At 50.1% G+C, this 20,514-nt stretch overlaps 1 protein-coding gene across 1 annotated transcript; it reads right to left on the bottom strand.

Annotated features, from left to right (window-relative positions):
- Nucleotides 1–1,099: 1,099 nt before the first annotated feature.
- On the bottom strand, nt 1,100–19,931 carry SLC26A9 (solute carrier family 26 member 9). Its single transcript, XM_053605275.1, has 20 exons — nt 19,764–19,931; nt 16,979–17,118; nt 16,745–16,855; nt 15,905–16,080; nt 14,314–14,478; nt 13,635–13,787; nt 13,248–13,330; nt 12,391–12,538; nt 11,993–12,106; nt 11,726–11,803; nt 11,064–11,159; nt 9,350–9,456; nt 8,567–8,636; nt 8,355–8,447; nt 8,102–8,215; nt 7,218–7,499; nt 5,960–6,014; nt 4,678–4,823; nt 2,819–2,890; nt 1,100–1,551 (listed from the first exon to the last, which is right to left on the bottom strand). Exons 1-20 carry the CDS (start codon nt 19,886–19,888, stop codon nt 1,504–1,506), a joined length of 2,376 nt encoding a protein of 791 aa, XP_053461250.1. The 5' UTR covers nt 19,889–19,931; the 3' UTR covers nt 1,100–1,503.
- Between the last annotated feature and the right edge of the window lie 583 nt (nt 19,932–20,514).

Genomic DNA, 20,514 nt, shown 5'->3' with positions numbered 1-20,514 from the left:
CAAAAAAGCAGTGCGGATGAGCCAAGAATGTGTTGGCCCTTGGCCAGCACTCCCTCCTTTAACTCTAAGAAGACTTGCTAGTTGACCAGCTCACTCAACACACAGACAGACCACATGCTCAGGCTGAAGTTAGGCACTGGGATGTTTTACCGGCTGGGCCAGCCCAGCCTGGGAGGGCAGGGGTCATGAAGTTGAAGAAGCTTGGAAGAAGCAGTGAGGAGAGGCCAGATTTTCTGTGCACTTCCATGGAAATTTTACAAAACACATACATATGGAACCTATTTATTTTCAAGTCAGTGATGGGTTTCCTCTAGATCCCCCCCTGTATATATGGAGAACTTAACCCCTGTTTTTATCTTTCTAAAAAGAAGAGAGCCTCAGGTTCTAAAGTTGTGAAGGCATCCCTGTGAAAAAAGATCTAGTCTGGACTAGCCCGTCTGCACATCTGTACCCAGCTGGGGGCTGCAGTGAGCCCCCAGAGCGCCCCCAGAGGACTTCCTCCTTCACCTGGCAGGAGGCCTCACCATGGCTCTGGGTAATAAGCTGATAAGGGAGGGTTAAAATGATTGGCCCTTTGCCAAATAAAGACAAGGCAGGTTTTCCCAATCCCTCCACCCCTCCAACTCTCTGGTACAAAGAGGGTTTCCTAAAAACTTTTGTAATAACTGGTATCTATTGCAAGGTTGCCAGAGGATACTGCCAGCTACCCACGCCCCCTTTTTGCGTTCCTACCCAGCCTCTAGTGAAAGGGAGCACCCTCTCAGGGCACGTAGAGTGAGGTTTAAGGAGGCTGGGCACAGTCCCAGGGTGGGCTGCCTCTGGGGAGGTAGCTATGGTGGTCTTGAGGGCACCAGCCACTGCCCTGGCTAGAATCTGATGTTCTGGACAGTAGTGGAGGTCTCAGCGGCCTTGGGAGAGGAGGAAAGGCACACAGTCACCAAGACAGAGACTCTTGGAAATGGGGAGCTGCCATGGACTGAATTGGGGCAGCTGGCGCAGGCAAGCACAGAGTTCTAACTGTTCATCCCTGTCTCCTGTGACAGCCTGCCACCATCTGACACCAAGCCATGCAGGCCCTGGGACACCTTCTGAAGCTTGCACACAAGGTCAGCACAGTTGTATTTGTCCTTCTGTTCTTAACTCACTCTTAAAGTCTGGAAGTCAAGGTGTTCATCAGCTGCCATGCGCTGAGCATGGGTGGGTAGGGTGGAGGCTTGTTCATTGCCTGCCAGGGCCTGAGGGTCAGGGGAGGGGTGAAGAGCAGGTTCCCTAGATTCTCACTCCTATAAGAAGAGCAGGCTTTCCCAGCTTCTGTAAAACTCTCTGTAGAGATGCAGGGAGGGAATGAAGGAAGGGAAGAAGCGAGGAGGAAGAGTGGAGAGGGGCTGGAGTCTTGCTGGAAGTGCTCTCCTCTCCATAGCACTCCCTGTGATCCCAGGCTCATCCTTCATGTGAGTCCCAAACACCAGGCACTCCGGAGGCAGCGCGAGGAGCCCTGGGCCCTCACAGGGCAGTCAGCGTCTCTGCATGAAACATGCTCCCAAACATCGCCTGCAGGAGCCATAGGAAGGGGAGGGAAGGGACAGCATTAGACCTGTTGGGGTCAGAGTACAGTGGCTGCAGCCAAGAAGTGACCTATGGACACCTGGACAGAAAGAAGGATTATGAATGAATGTGTGGATGTGTGTGTGTGAGCAGGGGAGAGGCAGGGTCAGCCTAAGAAGTGAACTGGCCCAGCTGTGACAGGGGCAGGTGCTGGATCTAACTGTGACTTGCCTCTTGGGTGCTGTGTGACTTTCCACATGACCCTCCCTCCCTTTTTTTTTTTTGTTTTTTGTTTTTTGTTTTTTTTTCCAGTTTTTTCATTAGGTAAAACAAAGATTGAGACTAGGCCAAGTCTAAAGTCTATTCTCACTTTGATAAGCTATTTTGGTCTGATCCCAGATTTTTGGAATGTGCTGGAGGTGCCAAGAGGGCACAGAAATCAGCCTGCCAAATCTTTGTGGCTCCAGTTCTATTTTCTAATGTCTCCCACCTGCCATCAGCACCCTGCGAGATGTATTCAGAGGGCTGCGGAACTCACACACACAAAATGGGAAGAGACACAAAGAGATGTTATTTCTAATAGACCCAAAGCCAGATTTCTCTAAAACTAGCATCTAGTTTCTCCTAATTCAGGGCATTGCAGTGGTGCTAATTTTCAGGGCCCTGTGGGGATAGTACCCCCCCCCATATCTGTGTAGCTTTTATTTCTTAAGGCCCATCCACATAGAATAGTAATTCATCTATACCCCTTAATTCATCTGATTCTATTAGAATATGTTTCTTATGATAAGGGGTCTTTGTTTACTGCTATATGCCTATCCTGGAACTGTGTCAGGCAAGTAGTAAGCACTTCATAAATACCTGTCAAATTAATGAAAGAACAAATGACTCCCCTACCCACCTCGAGAAGTAATTGAGACAGGGATTACTCATATTTCCTTCTTTTACATATGATAAAAAGTGGACCTTTTTACCAAGGGGTGTTATGAGGCTTGCCCCAGATCACATGATTGATGCATTAGAGAGTTAAGAATAGATACTCATTCTCTGGGACTGGGCCCAGGGATATTCCCTTCCCCCAGGATGCCTTTCAGGAAATGAGAAGAATTAAGATCTGTAAAGGAAAGATGAGGATAGAACTTTGTTGCCTTCAAGGTGTCTCTTCTGGCCTGGAGGTGAGAGAGCCCAGTGCACAGTGCACACCTTCCATTTGAGAGGATCTGCTTCCCTCCCATCCTCACCCTCCACCCTCATGGCCATGTCCCCAGCTCACCTGCTCTAAGTCCCAGTAGCTGGGGCTGTCCTCCCCTGAGTCATACGAGGAGAGCTCCGAGTCCCTTTGAGCCTGGAGGGGAAAAGACAAGGCAGAATAAGCACCAGTCACAGAACAGCAAAGTCAGCATATGGTGGCAGAAAGCATGCGTGGCTGGCTTGCTGAGCACCGCATTTCTTAATACATAACGTATTCTCTCGCCTCTTCCCTCCCCTGCCTCACAAAACACAGCACAGCTGTGGACTTCCGCTACACCAGACAGGTATATATCAGTGTCTGCATTCCTTGGAGGTCTCTTAGAGGCAGGGAAGGTTTATGTAGCATACAAAGACTATTAACCTGACCTTGAGGGATTTCTTTTACTCTCTCTGGGAGTCTGTTTCCTTATCTATACAAGTAAGATAATTAAACACACTTTGCTGGCTTTGTCCCTCACCTTGCTGTTGAAAAGGTCTGTGTGTATAATTTTTCTATAGATGAATATGCTCTGTAATATGCAATTATATATTTGCATATCATATAAATTATTTATAAATAGGTAGATAACTTGTATGTGTAAACTGTGATAACTAGATGTTAGTGCAACAATGTGGAGCTCTTGTTCAGAATTTTCTCTTTTTGATTGTGGACAAAGTTCACGAAGCACGAAAGTCTGTTGTTCCCCAGAGTTTCCCTCTAAGCGTGGAGGGCAGGATCCAAGGTCCTGTTTTCCTGGGCAGTCATTCAGCACTTAGAACAGATGGCTTCACCTTCATCAGTCTCTTAAGATAAAGAGCAAATAGTTGCTCTAAGGCCAAAAAAGCCTTTCTTATGACCCACAGAGGGCAGAGGAGGTTTTTACCAAGGGCGCGGGTACAAACAGAGTCTTGGGAAGCCAAGGGCAAGGGCTGAGCTGGGAGCAGGTCTTGGGGGATGAGGGGTGGCTGGAGAGACCTGGGGAAGGGCCTCAATGGGGTGGGCTTTTCTGACTCTTCAGTCTTCTGAAGTGCTAGACAGTATTCTTTGTATCTCATTTGCATACCACTTACTGAGCTAGTAAATTAAATGTCCAGAAGCTGAGACAAAACTCTATCTCAGCCTCTTATCCATCACCAGCCTGAAATCTCTAGGCTCTGCTAAATTAAAATGGTCAAGCTTGGGGCCCAGGGGCTCATACCTGTAATACCAGCACTCTGGGAGGCCAAGGGAGGTCGATTGCTTGAGTTCAAGAGTTTCAGATGAGCCTGAGCCTGAGCAAGACTGAGACTGTCTCTACTAAAACTAGAAAAGCTAGCCTGGCATCATGGCAGGTACCTGCAGTCCCAGCTACTAGATATGCTGAGGCAGGAGGATAGCTTAAGCTCAAGAGGCTGAGGTTGCTGTGGGTTACTATGATGCCATGGCACGCAACCCTGGCCAACAGAGTGAGACTCTCTCAAAAAATAAAAATAAATAAATAAATAAAAATAAAGGAGCAAACTTACTCCCCTCCTCTCTCTTCCCCAAAGCCTTTTTAGGAAGAGAAGCAGGAGGCAGGGGAGCAATGCCAGAATAGTGGCCCTACTGTGTACTATGCTTTGAGTGTTTGTGCTATCAGGAAATTATAACTAAGAAAGGATTTTTACAATACACAAAGTGCTTTCAAGTGACATGAAAGAGATGATTATCATTTAATCCTAAAAAAAAAAAAGAAAAATGCCATGAGGTAGATAATGTGAATTGATGGTGACCATTTTACAGATAAGGAAACTGAGATTCAGACATGTTAAATGGCACAATGAGTGTTGGAACTCAAAGGTTCTCCTATGTTCTTCTGAATGCCCCTTGGTCCTGCTATTTCAGTGCCCTGGGGCCTGGAGTTCCCGGTGTAAGGATCTTACCTCTTGGAAGTTGTGTCCTGGGGCCGCTTCTCTGGCATTTGCCTGAGCAAAGAGGACTGCATCATGTATGCTGGGAAAGACGTGGCTGTACTCCAGACTCCCGTCCTCAAAGACACCTCCATGGCTAATGTCATTGTACACCTGGGCTGGAAGAATGAAAGATCACCTTCAGAGAGATAACAGCCATTGTGATTGGAGCTGGGGATGATGGAGAAAGGTGAGACCAGGGCAGAGAGGGAAGAGAAAATCCTGAGCTGCCTCGGGGGCTATGGCATTGGCATTGCAATATCTGGACTGCAGAGGGCAACACAAGCTCAAGGACGCTGAACCTTCCACCCAGGGCAGAAGGAAGCAGTCTGATAGAGAGTCAGTACTTTGTGGAGATGAGACAGGGAACCAGCTGCTGCCACGTCTTTCCCCTGAGGGGCTGTCCTTCCTCTTGTTTACCCAGATCTTCCCTGCAATTTTCCACGTGTGGCAGAGGCTTTACTCTTACCAAATCTTACTGATGGCTTCCAGAGGGAGTGTCCAGTGAGGGTGGGAGGAATCCACTCCTTTTAACTCTGGAGCACATTGTGGCAGGCCATTCCCAGTGCAGATTCTCTCCCTGAGCAGGGTCTCTGCAGAGCTTGGGATGTGATAGGGATCTGACCCTCTGCAGGAAGCGGGGCCTGTGTCTATGTGCCCCATCACATTCTCTGTGTGTCTGTGTGCACTTGCTGCATTTCCACGGCCTTGCACTTTGCATGTGTACTAATGACATGAATGTCTATGGCTCTGTGGCCATGACCTTGAGGCTGCACATGCACCCTTTGAGGATTACACGTATATAAAACTGCGTATCTGAATGTTCCCTGGGCAGTTAGGATATATGTGTGCATTCTATTCCTGCTGTATAGATTCATGGACTATCTGAGTCAGAGAGGATCTTCAGATCACCTAGTCAATCCCCTCATTTTACATAGGTAGAAGTGGGTCCCTAGATAAAGTGACTTGCCAAGGATATATAATTAGTGATGGGGCAGATGAAAATCCTAGCTGTCCTTTCCCCACTTTACGACCCACCTCTCCCACACACATCTATTCTCGAGACCCCTCAGGTGTGTATATGATCTGACCAGATTCTCTGGACTTGTGCCTACAGTTCTTGTGAGCAGGAAGTAGTTTAGGAGGAAATTTGGATGTTTTCGTTCCCACCCCCTTGCTATTCAGACCCACCAACCGGTTCCTACCCCACATCCCCTTGCCAACCCTTCAGTCCCTAGACACCCTCCTCTCTTACCATGGATGTTCACCAAGAAGACCTTCACCCCGATCTTCCCATAGGTGGAGCTCAGCTGGAAGTGTTGGGGTAGAGAGACAAAAGGAAAGGAATGTTCTGAGTGGGTCTCAAAAGTGATTCACAAAACGTACTTCAGAGGAGAAGCCAAACAAATAAGCAGCCTGGAGGGCCCTAGCAGCCAAAGATAAAAATAGCAGCAAAGCACCACTTCTCTCTGGAGTGTTGGCCGAGGGCTTCTCTAAAAAGTGGGGCGGAAATGGGCTTTTGCCACGTGGTAGGCACTTAAAGTCACCATGGCCCTTTTTTTGTTCTTTTCTTTTTCTTTTAACTTTCAGAATATTACAAGGATACACACCTTGTATAGGATACATACATAATTTGCTTTTGTACATTTTAAGTCAAAGTTACAAGTGCACCCAGAATGTGTGCATTGTACCAGTTAGGTGTGAATTTACCGAACTCCCCCTACCCAACCCCTCCCCCCCCCCACGATGGCCCCTTCTTATGGGGTCAGATCTTTTTTTTCAATAACTTGGATTCCTACACTCCACCTCCTTCCCCACCCTGTGGCTTCAGACAGAAGTTGCAGGGGAGAACCAAGGCTCAGAGGGTAGCCGAGGCTTCCAGATCCAGGCCAAAGAAGCAGGCTGAGGTTCAAGGTGGGGCCTTCTTGGCACCCAGCTGAGCATGACATCAGTCCATATGCTCTCTGTGCCTCTCTGTTCCCTGGTTTGCCTCCCTCTGAGCCAGTTCTGAGGTTTGCTGACTCCCTGGCATCAGAGATGGCCGTTGAAAAGTTATCAGATGGATACAGTCACTCACGGTGACTGGTGGGCTGCCTGTTTGGCCCGAGAGTATGGGGTACTAGTGTAATTTCTTCTTCTCACTGAGATTGGCCAGTGAGTACAGTAAGGGATAATAGACCATGAATCCAGGGCCAAGATGGACTTAGGTTAGAGGACCCTGGGTGGGTTCCTGGTGGCCTGAGAGAGAGCTTGGAAGAACCTGTGCTGATGGGAGGTGTGGAGCACTAGGCGTCAAAGCTCTGATAGCCCTCTCCAGCAACTCACTGTCATGGGCCATCTACAGGCCTGCTCTGCAGACAGCATCCCGTCCTGCTCAGGTCTGGGAAAAGGAGGGGTCCTTAGGAGCCTTTAGCCTCCATGGCACACTTCCTCCCTCAGCTTGTTGAAATGAGAGTCCAAGGAAAGGGATTGTAAGAGAGCAGGGAGGTGGGTAGTGGTACAGAAAGCCTCACCTTGGCCAGGGCTTTGATGCCCATCAAGTCCACAAAGCTGACTCCACTCATGTCGAGAATGAGGGTGTGGAAGGTGACGAAGGGCGGGACACTGGCCAGCATGTCACTGGGCTCACCAGGGATCTCAGCAGAGGCTGGGGGCTCGCACTGGTCAGCTGAGGAAGTGTCGGGGCTTAAGGTGATGTAGGACACACTGGCACCATTAGTGGGCGTCTGGTTGTTGTTGGGGTCAGTCGGGGAGCTGTTCTCAAAGTCCTGCTGGAGCTCCTGTAGGGAGACAGTCTGGAAGGGGGCAGTGGGGCAGCGTCAGGGACTCCCAAATTGAGTCAGACTTTGCGAGGCTGAAGCAGGGGCAAGAAGGGTGCAGGTAGAGGTAAGTAACTCCAGGATTTGAAAACCCCTCAAGAGAGGCAGCTCTCAAAGCCCTTTCCTTGGTGGGACCTGCAAACTTACTTTCTTATGACCCAGAAAAGGTCAGAGGATTCTGACCCATTCTGTACTGGCAGGAAGGCCCTTTGGAGATACCTGAGCTCCTTTTTGCATTTGCCTACGCCTGTCTGACTTCCCCCCAAACGTCCACACCTGCCCCAGCCTTGCCAGCTCTAGATTGACTCAGTACCCCAGACAATTCTCTGCTGCTCCTCATCTGGGGTTGTTCATAGATCCACAGGCCATATCCTATCTTGGCTAGAAAAAGGGGAGAGGCCGGGGAGTTCATTGGTTACCCTGGGAGCCAGTAGCCCCTCAGCCAAGAACAGTGTCCAGTAGCCACCAGGCAGTGTACCCAGAGACTGTCTTTGCCTCTCAGGATGGGAGGTGGGTCTCAGGAGTATCACAGGCACCAGGGGAGCAGAGCATGGGGACCATTCCTAGCCTCAGTTCACCTTGGTTTTCATGAATAGAGACTTCCTCTGTTGCGTGGGCATCGCTCTCCTCTTCTCCTGTTTCTTGAGGTATTTTTGCTTGGCTAGTAATACTTTCTGGGGGTCCATACCTGTCTATAGGGAGAAAGCCAACAGCAATCTTGGCCTCCAGCCTTTTTGGCAGGGGCCTTCTCTTAGCTCTTAGCCCCTTTCTGCTTTGATCTTCTGACCACTCTCTGTCTAGTCCCTCTGGTCACCAAGGACCGAGCCTTACCTTGGCAATGACCTTTTGTCTGAAGATCTCTGAGTTGGCAAAGTAGAGAGGAGAGCAGTAAGTGACAATCTTTATCCCTTGAATTTCCTGGACCTGTGACAGGGAGACCAAGCTCAGTTTGTAGAAATGTTTTTATTGGCTTTTAAAGAAAACCTCTTCTCTTTGAGGTGGGGCAGGGCAAGAGAGGGATGTCACAAGTTCGGACTACCCACCCTATTGTAGGTCTTGGGATTCACATAAATATCAGTGTCCATGACCTGGGCCAGAGCGTAGCCATTTCGACTGGATAAAGAAGAAAAAGAAAAACATAAAAGAAGGCTAGTAGCACATGGGCCTGGAAGGATGCTGGGGGTGGGGGCTGGGGCAGAGCCAGGGTGGGATGGGGTCCTGCCCTCATCCCAGGCTTGCTGTGTCTGTCTTCCTGCTCTGGATACACATGCCTGGTGGCCAGTGGCAGGCCTTTGACACAGGTCCCAAACCGGGGCCCAGGGGAGAGAAGTGGTGGGGACACACAGGGTGACAAGTACTCCTGCTCTAAGTTCTCAAAAAGAGAAGACAGGGGTTTCCCAACATTCAGCATTCTCCCTGCCCTCGCCAGGACCTTTCCCTCTGGTACCCTTGGCCTATACTACTCAATCTCTTTTCTAGGAAGAGATAGGAAGAACATAGCATCTATCCTCTGACTTCATATTCTCCTGGGGTGTGGTCCCATATGGTTTGGGGTTCTGGCAGTGCTTTTAGAAGGAAACTGAATCTCATCTTCCTGCTTTTCCCCTACTTTCTGTCCCCAGTCCTCTAAGACCTTGCTGGCCTCCTCAGGGATTTTCGGGTCAAACAGCCCAGGCTGCAAGCCTGGCTAGGTCAGGTTCTCCTTGGGCCTGGCAGTATCTCCAGTGCCAGGCCCAGAAGGTGGAAGATACACTGGGCTAAGCCAGGCCTTGGCATGGGAGCCTCCTCCATAGCAAGTGCCTGGGAGGGGGAAGGCTGTTACTCACAACTGGGTCTGGAAGACCACAACTAGGATGGAGAAGGCGACACCCACTGCTACACCATATGGCAGGCTCAGGAAGAAGGAGGAGAGGAAGCTCACCACCCACACGCACTGTGAAGAGAGAGATGTCAAAAACGGGCCGGAGAGAAAACTGCCTCTTTCAGGAAGTCTTCCTGGATTAGCTAAGGCCTTTCTCGGCTATCCCAACCTTAAACCACCCTTCCCTTTTAAATGAATTTTTGCAATATTTTATGTATATTTGTGCTTTGGTCACACTTGCCTATTTCCCTTCGATTGACTGTGGCTGTTTGATCTTGCCTGTGTTTTTAATAAAAAGCCCTCCCTGTTTTACACAGGGAGGCAGCATGGCGTAACAATAAGGCATATGTCTTGGGTCAGATATGCGTGGGTTAAAGTTTGGTTCTTTAATAGCTATGTAAACCTTAGTTTTGTTACCCACAAAGGAGAATAATAATACCTACTTTATGAAAGGATTAAAAAATTAGGGAACATAAAGGTCCTAGCCTAGCGATGGATACTCATTGGTGGATGAATAAATGTGAGTTCTCTTTCTCTAAGAGCAAGCTACATGCTCCAGTCCGGAGCCTACAGCCTGGGGCCTGGTTGTGTGGGTGGAGGGCATAGTTGCTTCCTGTGGACCTTTAGGATCCCCAAATTCCTCTATAGGAAATAAATCTGTCTGGATTCCAATAGAGAATTATTGTGAAAACCAAATGGAAACACAAATCACCACAGGAACGTAAGTAAGTGACTATTGCCAAAGTTGGGAGGTTTGGGGGTGTGGCGAAAGCAGATCCTTGGGCTGGGAATTATGACATAATTTTTCTCTCTATCCTCACCACTTCCTCGCTGGGGGACCCCGGGTGGATGACTCACCTCTCTGGCTTTAAGGATTTCCTTCCTTGCACCATGTGCGTGAGACTCCCTCCCCTAGCAGACAGATCAGCCCGGAGGTTTGGAGCCCAAGATTTGGAGTTCAAATCCAGACGCTACCACTTCCTACCTCTGTGGGCTTGGATGATTTACTTAATCTTTCTGAGCCTTGGTTTCATCATCTTTAAGGAAGGTTAGTAAATCCTCTCTCATGGGTCGTGGTGGGGTTTAAATGGAGATCAGGCAGTGTCGTCAATAGTAATAGTAGCCTTCATTACTATTGTCTGGTGGAAGACGTGGTGGAGTATGTGAGTAATCTCAACAGTAAGTCATGTTTGCAGAATGTTTATGGTTACATGGTACCTTCCCATTAGGATTTTGTGTAATCCTCAGAACCAGTGTCTGACGTGGCTATGACTAGCACAGATGAGGAACTAGAATCCCACAAGAGTCTATGAACATGGTCAAGACTCTGCTTCTCTGGCTTTATTACACTTCAGACAACATACAGATTATTTATGTCATCTTATTTCTTCTTCATAAAAAAAAAACTAGGGGGTAGGAAGTATAAAATACCCATTTCACAGATGAGAAAGCTGAGACTCAGTGAGGTTAAGGGTCTAGGTATTTGCCAGTGAATGGCTGAGTTAGGATTTGAATATAGGCTATCTCACCCTAAAGCCTGCATGCCTAACCACTCAGCTAGGCTATTTAGGAGTAGCAGAACAGAGCGTTCACCATTAGGACAGGGCTAACAGGACTGACAGGCTGGTGGGTTGGGGAAGGGGTGGGGTGGGGGATCCCGGAGGCTGCTTGCTACTCACACAGTCCAGCTTGCTTTTCCTCCACAGGTAGTAGGGGTCGGTGAGTTGCTTGAGGGAATTCTTGAGGTTGACAGCTATCAGGGCTCCCAGCACAGACTAGAGAAGCGGAACATTGTTCCATGTCACCTGGGGCATCCCTTCCTACACATTCCTGACCTTGAGCCAGGCAGGACAGAGCTAAAGGTCCATAATGCCTCCACTGGCACAGTCCCCAGATCTCTGCACATCATCTTGGGTTTGGAAAGTGCTGGCATTAGAGCCAGGGAGTCCATCCCAGCCCATCTTAGCCCTTCCTCTCTCCCCTCATTTCTAAATGGCTCATGCCTACAGCCTTCTTCGCTGGGCTTCATGAGTGCTAGACACTCACAGAGGCTCCTAAACACTGCCTAGGGATTAGACTCTGAGACCAGAAGGCTGAAGTTTGAGACCAATCTTGTACTGTGAGCTGTCTCACCATGGACAGATTATGTAGACTCTCAGCCTCAGTTTTCCTCACCTATAAAATGGGGAGAATAAAACTTGCATTGTCTACCTCACAGGTTGTGATTGAGAGTAAGTATGACTATGGAAGCTCATTATAATCTGCAAAGTGCTACATAACTCTTGAGGACTGTCCTTAATGGAGTCTCTTGCTGTCCTTTGCTCTCTTGCTGGGTTCTTACCTTGGGGAGAGGGTACAGATAGGATCCCAGGACCAGCATGGTAATCATCACCACCAGAGACACACACAGGCTTGCCACCTATTCCAAAAGACAGTTGGGATTAGGGGCTAGTTATGATGTTTTTGCTCTTGGTTTATTTCCAATAGCTCCCTTTGGTGGCATGGAGACTGAGGAGGGAAGAGCCATTCTGGCTTGGGGTGCCTGGGCTTCTCTGGGGAAATTGTTCTGTGACCATCCCCTACCTCACTACCCTAGTAGAGGGCTCACCTGGGATTTGCCTCCAGCTCCATCCACAGCCAGAGTGACAGAGAGAGCACAGCAAATGACATGAATTTTAAAGAAGGATCCAAAGAAGTTGCTGCATCCCAGGGCGATCATCTCCTGTGGAGAGAGGGGTAGGATTTGAAGCCAATGGTGGCAGGGCAGGGACCAAGTGTAGTCAGCTGTGCAAGCCCAACCTTGGGCCTAGGGCTTGAGAGTGACCCTGTTGCTATAAAGTCATACACTCCCAGTCAAGAAGAGGTAAGCCTCTTGGGGTTATATCCCCCTGGCCCAACTCCCTGCAGGCAGCCTGCCTCATCTCAACCCGAAGAGCCTCAGAATATGTCATAGTAGGCCTCTGTTGGCCCATCCTATGCAGCCCTGCCGGGGGTGGCTGGAGCTACCTGGTTCGAATCCACGTCATAGCCATGCTTGTTGGCCAGGGTCCGGCCCACAGCCAGGTTGATGACATAGCCCACAATGGCCAGGGAGAAGGCTGTGCCAACCATGTCCTTCCACTGTGAAACCACGGGCGACACCGGAGTGGGGAACCTGCCGAGGAGCCAGAAAGGAGGCAGGGCCCAAGGGTGTGAGGGGAGGGCAGCCATGTCCTTCACCGGGCTGCAGAGACCAGTCAGCTCCCTGTGGTGTTACGTAAATTATCCCACCCAATCCAGATCCTCAGTATAACCCTATAGGGTAGGTACCATCACTCCAGTTTTACAAAAGAGGAAACAGGCTTAGAGAACACAGCTTGTCCAAAGTCAAGGAGCCAGTAAGTTGTAGGGCTTTGTTTATTTTCTCCTAGGTTCTGGACTTTATGCTCACAAGAACCCCCAGGCCTGTGGGACTTTTCCACCTTCACCTGCCTTGGCTCTGCAGGACAAGTTTACTCCTCTCCTCCCAGGACCCAGCATGGGGCCTGGCACACAATGGATGCTTAATGAATTTTCTTGATCCTAATAATTCCCTTTGCATGAATAAAGAGCCAATGCATTAGAGCAGGGCAGAGAGCTGGCAATGGTCTGATCAGAGAGGCTTTATTTAACAGCACTGACCGAATGGGAATAAGACTTATAAGGGGAGTGTAGCAGTACTGGCTGGCTACGGCTCTCCTCAGTAATAAGTAATAGTAATCACTCCCATAGGGTCAGTGCCATACTGCATATGATGCACTTCCATGCGGTTTTTCTCTTTTGTCTCGGAGCCCAGCCCTTAGTTGGGAGAGGTGTGGGGGTGGGGCTGGGCTTCATGGACTCACCCGTGTTGGATCTCTCCTACGATCTGCATGTGATACTTTCTGGGCATTTTGAGGCCCCCTGAGATAGCCGTTGCCACCACCACCTGCAAGCCCCGACATGGAGAATGGGGATTAAGCTGGGGCCAGGGCAGGAATCTCTCTCAAGTCTTCCCTTCTCTGGGGATCCCAAATCCCACCCCTCTGTCTCCTTGAGGGGAAGGATCCAAGGAGCAGGAAGAGGGGAAGCCACACGGGGGGGGGTGGAATGGAGTCCCTCTGACTTCCTGTCCCACTGGCTGCCAGTGGAGTGGGTAGGGGCTCCCTTGGCCTTGGCTGGAGCTGGCTTCCTCTCACAGACTCTCCAGCCTGACCCCCAGCACCCAGCACCCAGGTCTAGACGGTCCTTACCACAATCATCTCTGTAGGGATGGGGAAGCGGATCTTGTGCATGTAACGAGCATTGAGCTCCTTCACCAGCACCAGGAAGACGCCGCTGATTAGGGCGAAGATGAGCGAGGCGATGTTGGTGTGGGGGAGGTTTTTGCAAATGTCAATGAAGGTCTGGGGGAGACAGCATCACACTCACAGGCTCCCACACCTTTTCCCCATGCTACCCACCCTTGGGTGCCTGGCCCAGGAAGGTTGCCATCAATGCTAATAGAAGCACATCAAAGCAGAATTTCATTTTCCACTACCCTGTCCCAAAGGGCTCATTGAGAACTCATGCTTGGATATGAATGCTTTTTTTTCTTTTTATCTTTAGAAGAGTTCGAGCTAAAGGAAGAGGGATAGAGATTAGACATAAGGAAGGACCTTCTAGGCAAGGAGGGGCTGAGGCAATGGAATGGGGAACCGATGGAGAGTGCACATTTCCTCTTCTTCAGGGATTAACAACAGAAAAGCTCAGCAAGCTCTCAAGGGCATGCATTTGACCTTCACTCCCATGGTGGGAACTCCTTTGGAATCCTCTCTAAACTTGCTTGAGAATATCTCATAATGAGAAGCTCAAAGCTTCTTGAAACAGTAAACCCTGCTAAGTGCCTGCTCAAGCCCATCCCATGTGTTGGGAGCGCTTTCCCTGACTCACAAAGACGATGGACCCAGGGCCTGTGTAGGAGGGGATGGTCAGCCCGAAGATGTACTTGAGCACCGAGATCAGGATCTGCAGGCCAGCAGCTGTCATGAAGCCCCGGATGAAGGATTCAGAGAGGTAGATGGCCACAAAGCCAAACTGCACGAAGCCCAGGCCCATCTGCCAGGAGGAAAGAGGTGTTGGGGGAAGGCCAAGATGGGTCAGTTGTTCCCACAACCTGCCCAACACAAACCTAGGCCTGGAGTCCCAAGTAGCCGTGGGATAGCAGTAGCTCTAGGGAAATGAGCCTGTTACCTTGTCCTGCCCTTCACTATGCCCTGTGTCCCTGGCACCAGACCTTTAGTTCCTTTAGGGCACCAGCCTGTTTGTCGCTTCACCTCTCTGGCTTTGTTCCCTTATCTGTGAAATAAACCTGGTTTCCCCCCACTGTTTCCTACTCAGTAAATGACACCATCATTGCCCAACCGAAAGCTGAACAATCATCCTCCCGTGCCTCCCACACCCAATCTATCACCAAGTGCTGTTAATGCACCTGGCAAAATATTCCTAAATCCATCCCCACCATGGCCATCTAGTCTAGTCCCCTATCACTTCTGCCCGGGCCTCTGTGGGGTCTCTCAACAGGTCCCCTGTCTTGCTTCTAATCCACCTCCCACCAAGCATCTCTGTAACTTGGATGATCCTTACAAACTGCCAATTGGACCCAAAGCTGCTGCTTAGGAGACAGACCCCAGACTTCACGGTCTGGCCCCTGCCTACCTCCCCAGCCTCTTCTCTGGCTCTCTGTCCTCCAGCCACACCACACTCCTTGCTGTTCCCTGGTCAGATCACACTTTTGGGTGCTGTTCCCTCTGTCTGGACCATCTTTCTGTACCTAGCTCATTGGTTACTGGTTAACTCCTAGTCATCCTTTAAGACAAGTCAAGTGTCACCTCCTCTTTGAGGTCTTTTCTGACCCTCTGTTCTGTGGTCCTACAGCTCTTCGTACATAGTTCTACCCTACAGCCTATCTCACTACATACATGTTGTCTGCTGACCTGGCTGCTTCCTCTGCCGAGCTGTGAGCAACTTACAAACTGGGCCGCGTTTTTACTTATCTTTGTATCCCAGGGCCTAGGCCAGTCCCGGGAGCAAACCATTAACTGAGTGAATGAAGGAAAAGTGCTCTCTGGGACTGCTTCTTACTCATGAATTCTATCGTGCTGTGCTTCCCTTCTTAAAACCTAGCAGAATCCTTTGTAATTTTGTGCAGCCCAGTTTAGGTTGTGCAACAGCTGCTGTGGCTTGGGGCAGAGGAGGCTGGAGGGGCATGAGGGATATTGGAGAAACTTAGCAGTCTGGAACACTGTGCGGCTTCTCCCTTTTAGACAGTCTTTAAGCTCAGGTACAGCTGTGGTTCCTATGTATGGTCCTGCTAGCTACAGGTGAGGAGATACTCTGCAATTCCAAGGTCCTCTTTGGCCCTGGGATGGGGAAGAGGGAGGAGGTAGGGCCCTAAATCAGATTCAGTATCAAAACATGGGCTTTGAGGCTGTGGCAGGTGGTCTGATGCCCTCCTGACAGGGCCGGGGGCTGTTCTCCTCACCTGGATGATGGCAGTCAGGCAGGCTAGCGTTGCTGACACGTGTAGCCTCTCTGCCTCCATGGCTGCCGTGTCTACATAGCTCTTGTTGGTGGCATTGTTGAAGACCTGGAATTTCGACTCTGGGGCCAGCTGCAGACAGATGTTACCCACCAGGATGCTGATAACGGCAAAGGTACCTGTGGTGTCCCATCCAGCCAGCAAAAATCAGAGGTTTGGACCATACCCATGGAAACCAGAAAGGGGCCCAGGAATGCTTCCCAACTTCCAGGGGCATGGATCCTCTCACCTCTAAGGCTTACCTCCAGCACAGTGACAACCATTCACCTCTACCTAACCATGATCTATGCTGTCCAACGTGCTTTCACCTCCATTATCAGAGCTACCTCAATGGATGCGAGAGGAAATGAACTTAGCAATGCAACCAAAGCCTGAACCAGAAGCTAGCCTTTGTAACCAGGCCCTTTTTCTTCATATCATTTAGCACTAGAGAAGTCCACATGTCCCTGCAGTGGCCTGCTGGGACCAACCTGGGAGTGAGAGAGTGATTTCTCACATCTGTTTAGCCTTTTATAGCATCTGGTGTATTTTATTCTGCCAAATCTTCCTCTCATTCTAGGGAGGAAGGTGGAAGAGGTGATACTGACTGAGCTCAGAGAGGCTCAGTGGTTTCTCCAAGGTCACTAAAGAATAGGAACTGATACTCACAGGGTCTGGCACCCCAGGACTGACAGGTGCCAGCTCTAGGAGGATGCAGATGGAACGGCATCTGAACCCTCTTTGCTATACCACCCAACCTTGTGGTCCAGGTCATCCTGCCTGCTGAGAGGGGAGAGGCCTTACCTGGCACCATCTGGTGTATACCCCCCAGGAAGAAGTAGGTCAGGAGGGGGAAGAAGGAGGAGTAGAGGCCATTGACTGCAGGGAGGTTGGCCAGCAGAGCAAATGCCATGCCTGCAGAGGACAAAGACAGGGAAGGCTCATGAACCCAGTCTGCTTATGGGGGTCACAGAGGGATGGTGTGGGGAGAGGGTTGGGGGACCAGCAGGCCAGGCCTGGCTGAAGTGACCCCTTCACCTTGTGGGACCTGGATGGATCCCCCGCTGAGTCCACCAAGCAGGTCAGGTATGATGTAGTCTTTGATCTTGTACTTGGGGAGCCAGGAGAGCACAGGCAGCAGCCCACATACCACGGTTTTGATCTTGGCTGAGGAACACCTACAGGGAAAGAGGGCAGGTTTCCTTCCAGTCAGCTCTATGTGGCTGGGACTCTCCGAGTTGGAGAGGGATGTAGTGTCCTGTTCAATACATTCATTCAGCCATTCACTCAAAATTCACTCAGATTTCGGCTATGATGCTGAGCACCCACACTGTACTATGTGCCAGGAAGACCAAGAAGAAAAGGCAGGAGCTTTCTCTTGAGAGCTCATCAACACACCCTGGGTATTAGCTGGAGGTCTTCTGACTGCTACCTGCCCACCTGGAAGTCTACAACACTCGGCTCAAAAGTGTAGATTTCATGGCGGCTTAGCCTTCTAAGGTATCCAGCTAGGGTGGCCTTTCTCCTGGAAAGGCTCCTCCGAATCCCTGTCTGACAAACTGGGTACACTTGTCCGGGCTCCTGCAGCTCCACATGCAGCCTGTGCTGTAAATACTTGCTTTATGTCTGTCTGTCTCTCCCACTAGACAGCAGACCTCATGATGGCAAGAATTCTGTCACTCTCGTTCATCTTTGTACACCCTGAGCATTATACAGTAGTCCTTAGTAAATATTTTTCTAATAAATGAATGAATAAGTGAAAGGTTTGGCTGGTGTTGAAACTCAGTCTGCCTCATGCCATTTTTCTTAGAACTCCCCCAACCACCAAAGGCTCTATTGTTCCTGTGGGGTGCACCACTGCTGACTCACCATCCTTTGTGTGTGATAACTCCTATCCTGGAGTTCTTTCCCCTGGGGAGGAGGAAAGAATTGGGGGGGGGGACTGTTCGTTGGTCAGAGCAGGTTGGGGAGAGTTGATACCTTCCGTGTTTGTTGAACACCTTGAGGTCCTTTTATAGAAACTGAGGGCGGTAGGAACAAGGGCCTACAAACCCAAGGGTGACAGCCAGTGGATTGATGACTGGAGGGGGGTGGGGGGCATTTGCTTTTCTTCTCCCGATTGAAGGAACTCAAACACCCAGAGCCCATCTGGTGACTCACTGGCCTGCTCTGATTAGGCTTTCTTTTCTGCCCGGCACCAATTCCTGATCTTTTCTGTTGCTCAACAATAGTTTCCCTGACACTGGGTCCCCTGGATGTCACCCAAGACTGAAACCAACACAGATAATGCTTTGTACCTTGGAAAGTCTGGGAGATTTTCTTTCCCAATGGGCACTCCATAGAATGGCATCATCATCATCAACATCCAACTCCCCAGTCTCCTCTGGGCCCATGGGTGCCTTTCCTATCCCTGGGATGGTGGAATCTGAGGGGACTGGCGGTAAATAGCTTAATGCCTCTCTAAAGCCTCATTCTAAGACAGGACCAGCTCTGTAGGAGTCTATCAGGTTTGTTTGTGGCAAAGAAAACTGGACCTGGGAATGGAGAGCTGGCTGGGAAAGAAAACAACTCCTTTGAGGGAGAGTTCATGCCCAACCTTTCTTGCAAGTGTGCCATATTTGGGGCAAAGCCATCCAAAGCTTGAAAGAAGGCTGGAAGCAGAGGCCAAGAGGGAAGTAGAGAGATTATCTTTCTAGACATTCATTCATTCATTAAACAAATATTTATTGGAGCACCTTCTGTGCACCAGGCACTGTTCAAGCCTCTCATGCCAGCGTCACGGGAATTGTTACTTCCCTACATACCTTTATAGTTTTGATCATCCTAACCTTTTAAAACAACAGCAAATCCCTTCATCCCCTTTATCACAGAAGCAACACAAACTTAAATTCTTTGGGCACAAAGACTGACAGGGTCCACCTGTCTGAGGAGCATAGCTGTAGGTACAGTGCAGACAACACATTGGTACCAACTGAGTGCCCAAGACCTTGACTATAATTGGGCAGAGATGGATCCTCCCAAGAGAAACAGGGTTGGGCAGGGGATTTTAGTAAAACTCAAGTGGGTGACTCCTGCAGCCTGAACCAGTTCCACCTGCATCTCCACTTCAGCCACTGCCAGTGACCTCAATCCAAGTAACTGAATCAGCTATTTCCCCAGAGGAGTGAGGAAGAGTGAGCCAGCCCACAGCTAGCCCCCAGCCGGGTCTGCCAGGAGTCTGGGAAGGGGGAGGCCTCATGCTCCTGGGGTAGCCCCTTCCTTAGAGGCAAGGTGTCACCAATCACCATCGCAGTTCCAGGGACCTGAGAGTGGAAAGAGAGGCTGCTAGGACCACATGCTGGGAGGTCCCTTTCAGGAGAGCCCAGGAATTTAGGACCTCCTTTGGGCATTCTCTGGACCAGGTGAAGGAAGGAACATCTAGGAGGGAAAGGGCAAAAAACATGGGGTAATTGGTGCTTCTGTTTTTTGTTTGTTTTTGTTTTTGTTTTTTATAAGGAGGGAACAGACCCTGGAAAAGGGGCTCTGATGTTCCCTTCCCCTCCATGATTTAACATGTCCAACTACAGCTCCTTGAAAAGCCCAAGAAGACTTGAGTGGACCGAGAGTCTGGGGAGACCCCATGCAGGTGGTCAGGGGTGCCCTTCTGAGACTGTGGGGTTCTTGCTCCTTCTCCCCATCCTCTTTGGGGGTCTCAAGGTTTTCATTTCTCCAGGGCTTCCCTAAACCTTGTCTTAGTGATACTGGTGCAGAAGCCGTGTCCTAGTGCAGGAAGGATTTGGTGGAGAGGAGAGGACAAAGGAGTCTGGGCTCTGGGCCACATTACCTGAAGGCATTGCGAAGTTTCTCTCCCACTGGGTATGTCCGGTCCTTCTTCTCAAACTCATCATCGAAGAGGGTGAGAGAGTACGCGGCTCTGTCTACCACGTAGCGGGGCCTGGGCTGGCTCATATCTGGGGCATTTACAAGCTTTGGGAGAAGAAGAGTAGGAGAGGATGAGGGCGCATCCTTCCCCAGTGCCAGCCTGGGCTTTCTCTCTCTAGTCCTCGCCGCAGCAGAGTTTTATTCTGGTCTTCCCCGCCCCCATTAGGCAAGGTGCCTCCCTTCCCTCTGTCAAGTCTTTCCACCAGACTCACTTCTTTTGGTGGCCTTCCTTCTCAGGCATTGATGATGCACACACTTGCCCTGGCTGTTTTGCTTGGCACCCAGCACGTGGCTGGCACTCCACACCTGTGACATCACTGTCACCCTTGCTGAACACCAGGCAAAGAGGAGGTGGGAGTGTAAAGGCAGGAGTCACTGCCGGCTTTAGCACATGGATCCTACTCTCCCCCGACCCATGGTCTTCCCCCTCCACCCCCCCCCCCAAACACTCTCCTTCCCAAGATTAGTTAGTGCCTGGGCAGAAAGGCTCATACCAGTCAGCCAATCGACTTGGAGGAGACAGAAAAATAGCCTGCTCAGAGGCAGAGGGATAGTCCCGGTGACCTCAAGAGGACCCTTCTTGAATAAGATCCCTTGAACTTCACCGACTGGTTTCCCAGGGGAGACAATGGTGTGTTTGGGGAAATCAGGAT

Source organism: Nycticebus coucang, chromosome 10, assembly GCF_027406575.1.
Source record: "Nycticebus coucang isolate mNycCou1 chromosome 10, mNycCou1.pri, whole genome shotgun sequence".
Classification (NCBI taxonomy): domain Eukaryota; kingdom Metazoa; phylum Chordata; class Mammalia; order Primates; family Lorisidae; genus Nycticebus; species Nycticebus coucang.
Note: the sequence above shows the minus strand (reverse complement) of the source record. Positions and strands in the feature narration are given on the sequence as shown.